At 37.9% G+C, this 14,681-nt stretch overlaps 1 protein-coding gene and 1 non-coding gene across 4 annotated transcripts in view; one reads left to right on the forward strand and one right to left on the reverse strand.

Moving 5' to 3' along the window:
- The first annotated feature begins 1,223 nt into the window (after positions 1-1,223).
- Rprd1a (regulation of nuclear pre-mRNA domain containing 1A) overlaps positions 1,224-14,681 on the forward strand; it is a 57,689-nt gene continuing 44,231 nt past the window's right edge. Inside the window, exon 1 of one of the 3 annotated variants that reach the window (XM_020174827.2) lies at positions 1,224-1,548. In XM_020174827.2, the coding sequence (XP_020030416.1) occupies positions 1,398-1,548 (151 nt within the window). In that variant the 5' untranslated portion in view covers positions 1,224-1,397. Of the gene's footprint in view, positions 1,549-7,864; positions 7,968-14,681 lie in introns of those variants that run through there. The other 2 variants (XM_020174837.2, XM_074069995.1) reach the window with 2 other exon arrangements.
- On the reverse strand, positions 13,372-13,478 carry LOC141422799 (U6 spliceosomal RNA). The gene has a single exon (XR_012447523.1). It is a non-coding gene; the product is annotated as a U6 spliceosomal RNA (small nuclear RNA).

Genomic DNA, 14,681 nt, shown 5'->3' on the forward strand with positions numbered 1-14,681 from the left:
CACCATCTCTAGCAATAAAGGAAATGCAAATTAAAACCACACTAAGATTCCACCTCACCCTTGTTAGAATAGCCATCATTAGCAACACCACAAACAACAGGTGTTGGCGAGGATGTGGGGAAAAAAGGAACCCTCTTACACTGCTGGTGGGAATGTAAACTGGTACAACCACTCTGGAAAAAAATTTGGAGGCTACTTAAAAAGCGAGACATTGATCTACCATTTGATCCAGTAATACCACTCTTGGGGATATACCCAAAAGACTGTGACACAGGTTACTCCAGAGACACCTGCACACCCATGTGTGCATAGCCCATGGGTGGATAGCCCCAGTTTGATAAGCAGAATTGAGAACAAGAAGCACCTTACACTGCCCGGCTTCTAGATTTCAAGAAACCTGGAGTAGCAGGAGAGGCAGGTGCTGACGATAGTGTGCGGCATAGCCAGGCCGCAAAGTATTCATGGAAAGTGGGGCACACAGGTGTGACAGGGAACACTGATGAAGAGTTAGGCATTGGCTGAACCTGGTAAGAAAAACCAGGCTAACCGGTGCCAAAACAAGTGGGCCCCTTGGGAAGATTGTTTCTAGAATCCGGCTTAGGCCTCATTATCCCTGCAGGCCCACTAGAATTTTGTTTTGTGCTGTGGGTTGAACCCAGGGCCTCTCATAGGCGAAGCTTGCTCTACCTCTGACTACACTTCCAGCATCTTACTGGTGTTTTCCCCATCCCCACGCCCAGGAGAGAAGGCTTGCTATGTTACCCAACCTGACTTCCAAATCCGGCTCAGGCCATCATCCTGTCCTTTTTATTTCAATTAATTAATTAATATTTATTTATTTATTTTTGCAGTACGGGAGTTTATAGTCAGGGCCTTGCGCTTGCCAGCAGGCACTCTTGCTAGCCCTAATGCAGTATTTTAGAATGTAACTAATCATGCGAATAGTCTTACAAAAGTGGCTACACCAATTTATATCAATCGCACAACTTATACGCTGCACAAATTTATGCAGATTTTAATTACTGTTTACTTGACGGAGACAACCTTCCCCCAGAAAGACACCAGCCCTCCCGCCGATTCTCACCCTCGCGGAGCACTCCCTCCCGCTTCCCCGGCACTATTTCGGTCCCGCCCCTTCCGCTCGGAGGTCCCGCCCCCCTCGCCCCACCTCCTTTCCCAGCGCTAGCTGCGGGAGGGGTGGGGCGTAGGTCGGCCATGACGTCACTGCCGGCCGGACGCCATCTTGCTGGTTTGCGGCCGGGGCTTGGATGTGGCCCCGGCCGTGGTGAGGGCGTTGGGGAAGGGTGGGGTGAGGGGGCGAGGCCGCGACGAGGGCGGCGAAACTCTCCTCCCCTTGGCCCCACCGCGTGGGACGGCGTGGACTCGGTTTCGGAGGGATGTCCGCCTTTTCTGAGGCGGCGCTGGAGAAAAAGCTGTCGGAGTTGAGCAACTCGCAGCAGAGCGTGCAGACCTTATCCCTGTGGCTCATCCACCACCGCAAGCACTCGCGGCCCATCGTCACCGTGTGGGAGCGGGAGCTGCGGAAAGGTATGTAGCCCGCGCCTCTCTGCTGGTCCTCGGAGTCCCGCTCCCCAGCGCCCCCTGCTCCCGGGCGTCGGGAGCGCTGTCTCGGCGCCCGCGCGCCGTGCTGCCGGCTGGGAGGAGCGGCTTGCATCTGCTTCCTGCAAAGTCCGCACTTCGTGTGCACTCACCAAATAAAGGAGCGAATAATAAAAAATTCTACTTACTTAACACAGGAACAGGAGCAAGGGCTTGACACTCTAGGAAGTTTTTTTTTTTTTTTCATTCTGTAGGTTATAATGAAGGATGGGGACGGATAAGGAAAGGAAAAGATTGATGTGGTTTTGGGAGTTACTTCCATCATTTTTATAACCTAGTCTTGTAAAGTTAAAAAGAGAGATCTGTTTTAGAACTGGGAATGTAAAATAAGAAAAATGCATGATGTAGTGACAAGAACCCTGACTTTGTAGTTTTTAGACGATCTTGGGTTGGCAGATTTCTTGAGCTTGTGAATTGTAGATGCCTTACCTGAAAATGAAGTTAGATTAAGTGATCTAAAGGCCCTTCCTGGTCTGTGGTTCCATGCCTCTAGTGTAGCGTCTTTATTTTGCAAAATAGTTGATAGAGCTGTGAATGAAATAAACTTTTCTGAGTAGATAGATGATTGTCACTGAAATATCCAAAATCAGTTCACTTCTGCAGAGCAACCTGATCTGTAAAGGGCTGATTGGTGTTAGTGCGACTGAAAATTAAAAAAAAAAAAAATTTGCTTAGTTTGAGTTTGTACTTTAAATTTTCTTTTTTTTTTTTGGCGGTACTTAGATTTGAACTCAGGGCTTCACGGGTGCTAGGTAGTCGTTTGCATCCCGCCCTGTACCTTAATTCTTAATTTATTGGGTAGAGTGAGTGCTCTTTCTTATGTTTTGGACATCCTGACGGATTGGATGATTATTAAATTTTGTTAATGGTTTTAACAAACCGTTACTAATCAAATAGATGGTTGCTTACTAAATGAAAGCCAAAGTGTGATGATGGTCTTTTAGAAAAGAGACCAACTGCTTCCTAAGTGTTTGCTTATGGTTAAGAAAATGCCATCCCTTAGAAGAAACAGCCCTGTTTTTTCAGTTTATGTATATGAGTATGGACTCTCAATGAGAAATTCAATTGTGAGTAGACAAAAGAAGGAACCAAAAAAAAAAAAGTGGAGAAAACTGATACAAAGGTTTGGAAAATAGCTGTGAACTTTCTTGAGAAGTCAGGAATTGACTTTGTTTTTTTATTTTACTAGACTTAAAAGTTAGCAACAGGTTTATCCTTTTTTGGGGTGGGAACGAGCATTTAGAAACACATGTAACCATTAAAGAATTGATACTCAGGCTACCAAATCAATAGAAAAATAATATATTTATAGGCTTTTCCCATAAGGAAGCCTTAAAGGCCAATAAATGATACTTAATCAGGAAACAAATAAACCAGTAAGGTATCACTCTATGCTCATCAGTTTGGCAAAAATGAAAATTATGGCAGTATCAAGAATTATTGAAGATGAAGAGAAACAGTAACATAGCTTGCTGGAAATGTGAAAAGGTCTAACTATTTTGGCTATCCACTTAGCAACCTCTAATGAATTGGTAGATATATACTCATTGAGTTGACGGTTCTCTTTCTAGGAATAAAAACAAAACAAAACTGAGTACTGGGCACAAAATTGTTTATTGCAACCTTGAAACAAAAATGGAAACTTACTGCAATTCTGGGAATGGAATCTAGGGCCTTGTGCATGCTAGGCAAGCAGTGTGCTGTTGAGCTATATTATCAGCTCTTAAAATATGAAAACAGTTTAAACATTCCATTAAGTGAGAGAATGGTCAATAAATTGTGACATTCATACTGTATAATACTGACAGCTTTCATAAATGAACGAAAGCTACATTTTTATTCATGACTGAATTAAAAAACAAAAAAAAATCTTGAGCTAAAGAAGCAAGGTACAGACCAGTATGCCATTTGGTAAAAGTTTGAAAACATACAAAATAGAGAAGATTTTGTTTACACATACCTACAATAAAAACATGAATAGCACTGGTCCTTGTGGTGCATATCTTTAATTAATCCTGGCGCTCAGGAGGCTGAGGTAGAAGGAGTGCAAGTTCAAGGACAGCGTGATTTACATGGGTAAACCCTGCCTTACAAAACAAAGGAACAGCAACAAAAATTCATGCATAACAGATTAACACTGTGTGCCCGGATAGTGGCTACCGGAGGAATAGAAGAAATGGAACAAGATATGTGCTATCTAGTGTTTCGTATATTTTTTAAAAATATTGTTTCAAATGTGGAAAATGGTAAGATGTGCTGTTAGCTGGATTTGGGAATGTTTTCATATGTTTAAATATATGTTTCACATGTTTCATAATTAGAAAAAGTAAGGCATATAAATGTTTTAGGAGGAAAATGATGGTAATTTAGTAGTGATGGTGTGGTTAATATACTGCCGTAGCAATCTCATGTTGGTCTGAGTTAAGTCTGCCAAGGATTTCCTTTCCTTAGCACATGGACTGCCTTGACAGGGCATAGTCTTTGTGTCCTCCTGCCTGTGTGCAGTTTTTCCCATCAACTTCAGGATCCTTGTTTCCCGTTGCATAATGATAATGGTAATTGTCATTAGTTAATTATCAATGGTAGTGATAATGGTAATCAGTAGATGGTATAGCAGACAACTAACACTTTCTGTTTATTGTAGATTGGAGGGGCCATATGTTGGTTATGAAGAAGATAGTGGCCCCTTTTAGGTGGTTTTCCTATTTCAGTTTTAGCTCCCTTATAGCCCCCACTTTGATGAAGGTGCTTAAATATTTGTTGAATATTTGTATTCACTAATAAGGTGTTAGATTAAGGGATGCTAGAGAAAGTATTATGTATTCTTAGTTGCTCTGATTTATTTGGTTTTAGAAAAAATAGAACATTTTTCGTTTGCTTTGTAAGCATAAGCAATATAAATCATTAGAATGAAGAGGTTCTGTTTTGAATTGACAGTTGTTTCTGTATTTTCTGGTACTGTTGTTTCTTTTCTGGAGTTAGAATTGCACAAGTAAGGAGACAATGTTTCCACCATCTAAGTTTTTGTACTTAAAAGGATTTGATACTTTCAAACTGACTTTACAAACTTGAGCTTATGTTTACTGCATCTTTGAAGATAATTATTAAATTACATTCTAGCTACATAACTAATTTTCCCCTTTTAGCAGATTTTTTTTTTAACACCCCTTTCCAGAAACAGGATCTGTAATATAACGTGATCTTTGTAACATTTTTGGATGGCAAATGCAAATTGTCAGTCATAGGCTGATTAAAGGGGTGGGGGAAACCTCAAAATGAAAGATAATAAGTAAGTTTAAACTTTTGTTTCTCACCAAGCTTCAACAGTTGTAGTCTTTGTTCACACCTAAAAAAAAGTTAGTTTCTTGGCTTGGCACGGTGACTTGAGTCTGTAATCCCAGCCACTGAGGAGGCAGACATTGGGAGAATCTCTGGTCAAGGACAACTAGAGCAAAAAGTTACCAGGACCCCATCACAGCCAATAGCTGGGCATAGTACTGTACCTGCCATTCTCTAGGCAGGCAGCATAAATAAAATCGCTTATCTGGGACATCCCAGGCAAAATGCAAGACTCCGTACCCAAAATAACCAAAGCAAACAGGGCTGGAAGCATGGCTTAAGTGGTAGAGTGCCTGCCTCAAAAACATAAGGCCCTGAGTTCAGCCTTCAGTACCAGCGTGTACACACACACACACACACACACACAAAAGATGGGGGAAAATTAGTTTCTCTCTTTCTTTTGTGGTGCTGGGGATCAAACCCAGCACCCTATATATGCTAGGTAAGTGCTCTACAGCTGAGCTGTACCCAGCTTGCATTACTACATTAGAAATGAAAACATTTAATATATTTAATAATTATGTAACTAACTTAGAATACTAAATTGATGTTAACATAAAATAACATTTTAGTGGAAATATTTTTTCAAAGAATATTAGCAAAGGGAATGATTGTTCTAAATTTTTGTCAATTTTTTGTTTATTTATTTTTGTTTTTTAGTGCTGGGGATTGAACCCAGGGCCTCTGGCATGCTAAGCATGCACTTTACCACTGAGTTACACTCTCAGCCCCTGCACATTTTTATAATGTTTTAATGGAAGACAATTTGATTCCCATGTTTGTTTCTGTATTCAGTCTTGCTGTACCCCATATCATGACCTCTGGAAAACACTGTATGTGTGTGAAAGAACAAGAGTGATAGAAGACAAGTGGTGTCTTAGCATTATTGTAAAAGTAGTTCTGACTTCATGGACCCATGAAATGGTCTTGAAGACCCCCAGGGATCCACAGACTATTTGCTAAGAATTTGACCATTTTCTGTATGTTGGATCAAGAGAATAAGATGTATTATTTTGCCTTACACAAACATTTTCTCTTCAAAATACGAATTTCCCTGAAAACTTAAACTGAATTTATGAAATTTCCCTTTGAATGTATTATCAGGGAGGGGGATATGAAAGAGTAATAGAAAAGGTGAATTTGCTCAAAGTACATTATGTGCATGTAAGGAAATATCACAATGAAACCCCTTTGTATAATTAATCTATGCTAATAGAATCTTCAAAGAGTAAATTAAATATATAAAATGTATATTATAATGCAATTTTCTTTAGGTTCTCTTTCCTATGGTGTGCTTTTTTTTTCCCTCCCAATGGCAACAAACTGCCCTTAGAAACTTAATTTTTATTCTTGCTACTGTTTGAACTACCTTCACCTTTTTATGATTATGAAAACTTTCAAATATATATGGGCTAGGGATTCCATTCAGTACCAGAATGTTTACATAGCATATGCAAGGTCCTGGATTTCATCCCTAGCACTACAATAAATAATAAATGAAGACATAAAAAATAAGTATATGGTGGTATACACCTATTATCCTAGCTACTTGGGAGGCTGAGGTAGGAGGATAACTTGAGCCCAGGAGTTTGAGGCCAGCCTGGGAAATATAGCAACACAATGAGAACTTGCCTTAAAAAGAAAGTTAGAAAAATGGTTTTTAGAAAAATGGTTTTTAGAAAAAAAAATATACGAAATAGAGCAACACAATGAACTCCCATACACTCATCACTTAGATTCAAAAATTATCAATATCTTACCACAGACTTACTTGTTTTTATCCCTTTACTGAAATATTTTAAGATAAATTCCAGCACTGGCAGAATGGCTCAAGTGGTAGAGCACTGTCTAGCAAGTGTGAGGCATGGTGTTCAAACCCCAGTATGGCCAAAAAAAAAAAAAAAAAAAAAGATAAATTCCAGGCTTAAGATGTCAGGTCATTTTACCCCTACACACTTTAGCATGCATCTCTAAAATATATTTTTCTCACTTAAGCATATTGCTATTATCATACTTTATAACTCAGTAGTTCTTTGACATATTCTGATATTGGGTACTCAATAATTGTTCTCTGGTGTGCTTTTAATAAAAAAATGATGATTGGGTGTTGGTTAAACAAATTAACTTTCTAATAAAATAAAGGTATGCTCCTACACAAACAAAATGTGACAATCTGTAATTTTAGTTTTGGTGGGACTGGGATTTGAACTCAGGGCCTTGCCCATGCAAAGTAGGTACTTTGTCACTTGAGCTACTCCACCAGCCCTAAAATGAACTTTTCATTTGCAATGTATATTTCCTTTATTTAGGAAATACTCATTGAGCTTCTTCCTTTGTTAAAAGACTAAATAAAGGTGACTCAGTAGACAAAAATATAGCTGTCTTTATGGAGTTTACATATTGGCTAGTGAAGTAGACACCACTAAATTAGTGACTGCACAGTAGGAGGAGGAGAAATATGATTGGGAGCCTGGCTTAGTTTACGAACTCTGGGAAGACTTCTTAATTCAGGTTCTGGAGTATGAGTAGAATTTACCAGGAGCTATACAAAGAATATACATATAATTTTTACTGTTGCTTTAATCACTTGAATGTGTGCTAATGTAGAACATTATATGACATTTTACATAGACCATTTCAGTTAGTAAGTTCTTTTTGGAGCAAAGAAGGATAATATACATTTTATTTATTTAAATTTTTGGGAAGATTTCTATTACCATATGTTAATTATACAAAGGGGTTTCATTGTGATATTTCCTTACATGCACATAGTGTATTTTGAGCAAATTCCCCTTTTCTACTACTCTTTCCTATCCCCCTCTAGATAAACTCTAGATAAACCGCTAGAGTTTTATGTCTGTAGTAATACTTTTAAGTAATTTGAGATATAATTTAATCTTTCAGTTTGTAAGACTACATTGAGAGGATTACAATGATGAATTATTTGGTCACGTCACAGATTTTTTTGGTCATTTTGGTTCTCCAACAACTCATGGCTGCTATATCAGGTAACCATTAATTCATTAGTTTTGCTCTCCTTTTTATAGCTTGTCCTTAGTCTTTTTTTTTGTGTGTGTGGTACTGGGGTTTTGAACTCAGGGCCTACACCTTGAGCCACTCCTCCAGCCCTTTTTTGGGGCTAGGGTCTCAAGGAACTGTTTGCCTGGGCTGGCTTTGAACTGCCATCCTCCTGATCTCTGCCCTTGAGTAGCTAAGATTACAGATGTGAGTCACCTATGCCTGGTTATCCTTAGTCCTATCTATCTAAACATAACTGAAAAATTGGAAAAGGTTTACAATGCTCTGTTAAATGGCTGGGCTTTCCATGTATAGTTTTAAAACATACATATTTGAGTAGATAGTAATATGCACATAATATAAAATTCAAAAGGCAAAATAGGCTTATAAAGAGAGGAGAAAGTCTCCTTTCCAGTCCTCTTCCCTACCTGGAATCAGTCTGTTAACAATTCTTCCATAATTTTCTTCATATGCATTTGTTACCATTTCTTTTAAAAAATTTTTTCCGTAGTTTAGATAAATGATAGATGGCTACATAGACTTCTCTTCCTTAATTTTTCCATTTATTTTGTCTTTTACATTGTCGTATACTTGTAACATTTCTAAGGTATTGCCTCTACAATTTAAAAATGACTGCATTGTATTCCTTTTTATGGATGTGCCAAAATTTATATCACCATTACTCTATTGATGAACATTTAAGATATATCAGTTTTTTTCTAATTACAGTTTATAAATATGTTACTAAAAGGTGTATTTTCTTAATGGTTTCACGTGGTTAGAGAAACCCTTATAGAAGTGGTAGGTGTTAGTGTATCACATTATTTTTTAAAGTTAATTTTTATCCCCACCCATTTGAAATACCTCCTTCATCGTACATTAAGTTTATATATGTATTTGCGTATATTTCTACACTGTTACTGTGCCTCATTGGTCTGAGAGTTTATGCATCACTGTCACACTGCTTTCATACCTGATAGAACATTGCAACCCTTGTTTCCCGTATTCCCCCCCAATTGCTTTTCCCTTTTTCAGAATTTCTTCTGTATTGTTTTGTTTCTCTGTATAAGCTCTAGAATCACCTTGTTATTTGTAAGAAAAAAGTGTTTTGCTGTTTCATTTTGGTATTATCACTTAGTTTGTTACAGTAGCTTAAAGAGATTTCACATTTTTATGATGACAAATCTTAAGGAGAGAATCATGTACTTTATTTTACATGGATGTTTATTGTAATTGTTTAAATAAGTAATTCTTGGCTGGTGGAGTGGTTCAAGAGATAGAACACCTGCCTAGGAAGTGTGAGGCCCTGAGTTCAAACCCCAATACTAACCCCCTGAAAAAGTAATTTTCAAGCTTGTTTTGACATCATTTTCCTTTCTTTTTATTGTCCTTTTCTCCCCCCTCCCTTTTCAGGTTCTCCATGTGTAGTCCAGGCTATCCTTGACCTCATGATCCTCCTGCTTTAGCTTCCCAAGTGCTGAAATTATGGGAGTACACCACTATACCCAGCTCAGATGTCTTTTTTTTTCCTTCAGTTCTGAATTTGAGCTCAGTACTGTGCCTTGTGCTTGCTAGGCAGGCACTCTGCCACTTGAGTCCCACATCTAACTCTCATATGTCATCGAAAGTTTTAAAGAATATTGTGAAATGGACATTTAAATTTTTAGTAATTGTGTAACTTTGTATTAAATGTACTTTGATTCTAGTGCAGGTCAATAGAAAGTGTTAAAGGATTAACTCACTTTATGAACAATAGATTTAAAACTGAAAAATGTTGGTCAGTTTTCTAAGTTTATTAGGTTTTTTTTTTTTTTTTTTTTTTTTTGCAGTGCTGGGGCTTGAACTCAGGGCCTACACTTTGAGCCACTCCATCAGCCCTTTTTTGTGATTTTTTTTTTTTTTTTTTGAGATAGAGTCTTGCGGAACTGTTTGCCCAGGTTGGCTTTGAACCTCAATCCTCCTGATCTCTGCCTTCTGAGTAGCTAGGATTACAGATGTGAACCACCAGTGCCCAGCCTGGGATGATTTGTATTGCTGATTTTTGTAATGGCACACTTTGGTCCATGGAACATCATTCTGATTGAAAAAGTATGTTTAAAAGACAAAATAACTCAGACATTTAATCCAGTAATTTGCCTTTGTCTCTTTAGTATTTGCACAGAGCATAAGCTATACTGTGTTCTATTTTAAATATTATTCTTCAAAATAAATTTGCTTGGATAATTGATGACCATATTTTTGTCAAACTACAGAAAATTCAGTTTTCTTAGTAGAGTGTGATGAGGGATTGTCTTAAACAACACTCGTAATGCTTAATTTTATGTGTCCATTTGACTGGCCCAAACATTTAGTCAGACATTATTTTGGATGTATCTAGAAGACTGTTTCTGGATCAGACCTTTGAATTGATTGAATTGATTGACCTTTGAATTGATTGACTGAGTAAAGTAAATACCTCCAAAATGTAGGTGGGCCTATCCAGTCAATTGGAGACTTTATTAGAACAAACAGGTCAATTGGTGAATAAAAGGGAACTCTTGCTTCTCTGTTTTTGAGCTGGGCAGTGGATTTGTCCTGCCTTAGACTTGAACTGAAACATCAGCTGCTCATCTTGGCTGTCTAGCTTACAGCCTTCAGACCTGAACTATGGCACTGGCACCCCTGGTTCTCAGGCCCTTGGGGCTGAACTGAACCTACACTGTTGGCTTTCCTGGGTCTCTGGGTTGTTAGCTACAGATCTTGGGACCTGTCAGCCCCTCTAATCTCTTGATCCAGTTCTGTATAATAAATCTCCCTCTGTACACACATTGTACTGGTTCTGTTTCTGGGAGGAACCCTGAATAAAAACTTTGAATAAAGTAATCTGAGAGCTGAAAGTGTGACTTGAGTGTTAGCGTGCTTGCCTAGCAAGCTCAAAGCCCTGAGTTCAAGCCCCAGTACTACAAAAAAAAAAAAAAAAAAAAAAGAAAGTATTCTGAGCACTTTACTTTTATCAGCATTTTAAGCAGTAAGTCAACTGATACGTGTTTATAAATGAGTTTTACTTTATACTATCAGTATTTCATGATTCAGTGATACTTTTGTTATAGACTTGAATGTCTTAACAATATATGAGTGGATAAAGTATGGATACATGATGCGTTGTGGATGAACCTTGAAAACATCATGCAAAGCAAGAAAAGCCAGACACAGAAGGTCACATACTGTGTGATTCCATTTATATGAAATTTCCAAAGTAGGAAAATCCACAATACAGAAAGTGGTAGCCAGGGGTGAAGGGAGAAGAGGAATGAATGCTTAGTGGGTGTGATGGCAACTTCTTTGGAGGTGCTATAAATGTTTTGGAACTAGATAGAGGATGGCTGCACAACCTTGGAAAAGTATTAAATGCCCCTGAATAATTATCTACTTTAATACTGTTAATTTTGTTATGTGAGCTTCATCTCAGTAACAAAAGTGATACCTTGCATTTTTATGTGTCTCTGTGCTATATATTCGTCCCTTTTCCTGTTTTCCCGGTGTTCACTAGCCTGGTGACATCTCCTCTCTCAAGCTTTTCAGTCACTTCTGGGAAGAATTACTTGTTTGCCCATCCATGGTCCCTTGACCTATTTTTTGAAGGGGAGCTCTTTTTAAAAATTCTGCTTAACATCCTAAATATAATTCTAGCAGCCTAATTGGAACTGATACCAATTTACTTTCAACAGCTTACAAAAAAATCTGTTCTTTAAACTGTCCTCTCTATGTGTTGTCACAAATTACATCCTTTATATTTTGTTCCTGTCAGTAAACTTAAAAATTGCTTTATACATTTGATTTTTGAATCATAGAGAAAACAAAGGGGGCTAAGTGTGGTGTTGAGGGCATGTCATCCTAGCATTTGAGAAGCTGAAGCAGGTAGATCGTGAGTTCAGAGTCAGCCTGGTCTACATATGAGACCCTGACTCTTAACAAACTGAATACAACAACAAAAAAAAGGGGGGGGAGGGGTTACTTTGCTAGCTTTCTGTAGCTCCAACAAAATACCCAAGACAACTTAAAGGAAGAAAGATTTGTTTTAGCTCATGGTTTCACAGGTTTTAGTTCATAGTCAGTTGGCTCTATTGCTTTGGGCTGGAATTGAGGTAGAGCGTGGCAGGGAGCATGTGGTAGAGCAAAGCTGCTCACCTCACAGCAGCTAGGAAGCAGAGAGCCAGGAAGGAACAAAATACACCCTTCAAAGCTATGTTCGCAATAGCTTCCTTCATCCAATTAGACCTTACCTCCTAAAGTCGCTACCCTGTACCAGTAGCCCATTAAAATGTAAGTCAGCCAATGGGCTGACCCATTGATGAGCTTAGATCCAGTAATTTGCCAAGACCTCACATGTGAAGACAGCTGCAATGGGGACAGGCTTTCAATACATGAGTCTGGAGGGGACATTCCAGATTGAAACCATAGGTGTTACCAAGATTACAGTAAAACTGGTATTTATATTTACTTACACTGTAACCTTTACTGGTGTTCATTATTTCTTATGGCTTTTAATTCCTGTCTTGTGTTTTTACCTCAGCCTGAAGGAGTCCCTTTAGCATGTCTTGTAGGTGATGGATTACCTTAGCTTTTGTTCATTTTGAAAGCTTTTTAATTTCTCCCTCTGTTTTAAAGGTTTTAGAGGATAAGTGCATCAGATGCAAAATTCTTGTTGACAGTTGTTTTTTCTTTCAGAATTTTAGATATGTTGTCTGTCTTGTGTCCACAGTATGTGATGAAAAATTGTCTTTTAATCTTATTGAGACTTTACAGAGCAGTCACTTTTCTCTTACTGCTTTCAGAATTCTGTGTTTTTGTCTTATAGTTTGAGTATAATGTAAACTACTTGGAGTTTATTAAGCTTCTTGAATTTGTAGATTCATGTCTTTCGTCAAGTTTTAGTGTTTTCAACCGTTACCAGTAGTTCCCACTTAACCACAGAGGCTATTTCCAAACCCCTCAGTGGCTGCCTGAAATCACTGATAGTATTGAATTCTATGCATTCCATTTTTTCACTATACAGTTATACACAAATTTAATACATTTTTCATCTTCACTAAGTACTTGCCATGCGTTATAGCCATAACTTGCAGTTTGAGGTAGGATAGCAAAACTAGCACTAGTTTGTTTTTCTTCCTTCACAGTTTCATGAGTAGGTTTGTTCTTACTGTAGATCATAGCATCCGCACCATGCATTTTTTTTTCTTTGTTTGATGATATCACCTCCCTAGTTCTTTTTGCTGCTATTATTACAGTATTTATTACATAGTGTTTTAATGATTCTGTGTTGAGTTTTTATTACTGGAGGGCTGAACCTATTCCCTTGGAGTATTGCTTACAGTGCACTTTTCAGTAAATATGTGTTGAATGGCATTTTTTTTTTTAAATATGGAATGCTTCACGGATTTGCATGTCATCCTTGTGCAGGGGCCATGCTAATCTTCTCTATATTGTTCTAGTTTTAGTATATGTGCTGCCAAAATGAGCAAGGTAGTAGAGTTTTGAACTCAGGGCCTCACACTTGCAAAACAGTGCTCTACCACTTGAGCCACTCCACTAGCTGAATGAGGTATTGGGAAGTATGTAGAATCTGAGGACATTATGAAATATTTTCATTTTTATTTCGAAAATAAGCATTTGATTTGGGAACTTCAAACTGTTATAAATATCTTCACGGGTGATAATGACCTGAAAAATTGCCAACTTTTTTCAGACTGTCATATTGTTCCATTCGTCCCATACTTAGAGAGATGGTCCTTAAAGTATGGTCAGTGAATCCCAGTGGATCACCAAGACCCTTCTAGGAATGCATGGGCCCACAAGGTCAAACTTATTTTCATAATGTTACTCAGGCTTTTTGTCTTGTTCAGTGTTTTGACACATGCCTAAAGGTGCCAAGGCAAAGATGAGTAATAACTGGTAGTTTCCAATCCTTACTTGGCAAAAGAATGCCAAACTGTACTACCTGTAATCATTATGTTTTTCACAACATGCACAGTCAAAATAAGTTTCACTTAATGTGCTTATCGAAGTGGTATAAACCTCTAATTTTATTGTATCTTAACCCAAGTACATCTTTTTTCTTTTTCATTTTTCATTGTAAAAATGAATAACATAATTTACCATTTTATGGTGACTAGATACTTAAAAGTGTCCAGTTCAGTGGCATTAAATACATTCATCTTGTTTTACAACCATCTTTCTCTGTTCCTTTAAAAATTTACCCAAATGGAATTCAGTACCCATTCAGTGTTAACTACCCCCTTCCCCAAACTCCCTCAACCTACTTTCTGTCCTGAATTCAACTATTTTAGGTAACTCATATAAAAGAAATCAAGCTTGTTCATTTGTGACTGGTTTACTTCACTTTACATAGTGTCCTCAAGGTTTATCCATGTGTAGTGTGTTTCAGACTTTTTTCCTAAGGCACAATAATTATCACATTATATGTATATATTATATTTATCCATCTGTTTTTGACACTTGGATTGCTGTGTGTGTGTGTGTGTGTGTGTGTGTGTGTGTGTGTGTGTATTCTGGCCTTTCTACCTTTTCTAATAAAGCCACCATGACTGTCTAGTGGCTCCATACTAATGACCTTACCTAAGTACTTCCCAAAGACCCCACATGTAAGCATCATGTTCAACTAAGTTTCTATTCTATAATACCTCACAGCAGGAATTAAATTTCAA

This window comes from Castor canadensis, chromosome 4, assembly GCF_047511655.1.
Source record: "Castor canadensis chromosome 4, mCasCan1.hap1v2, whole genome shotgun sequence".
Classification (NCBI taxonomy): Eukaryota; Metazoa; Chordata; class Mammalia; order Rodentia; family Castoridae; genus Castor; species Castor canadensis.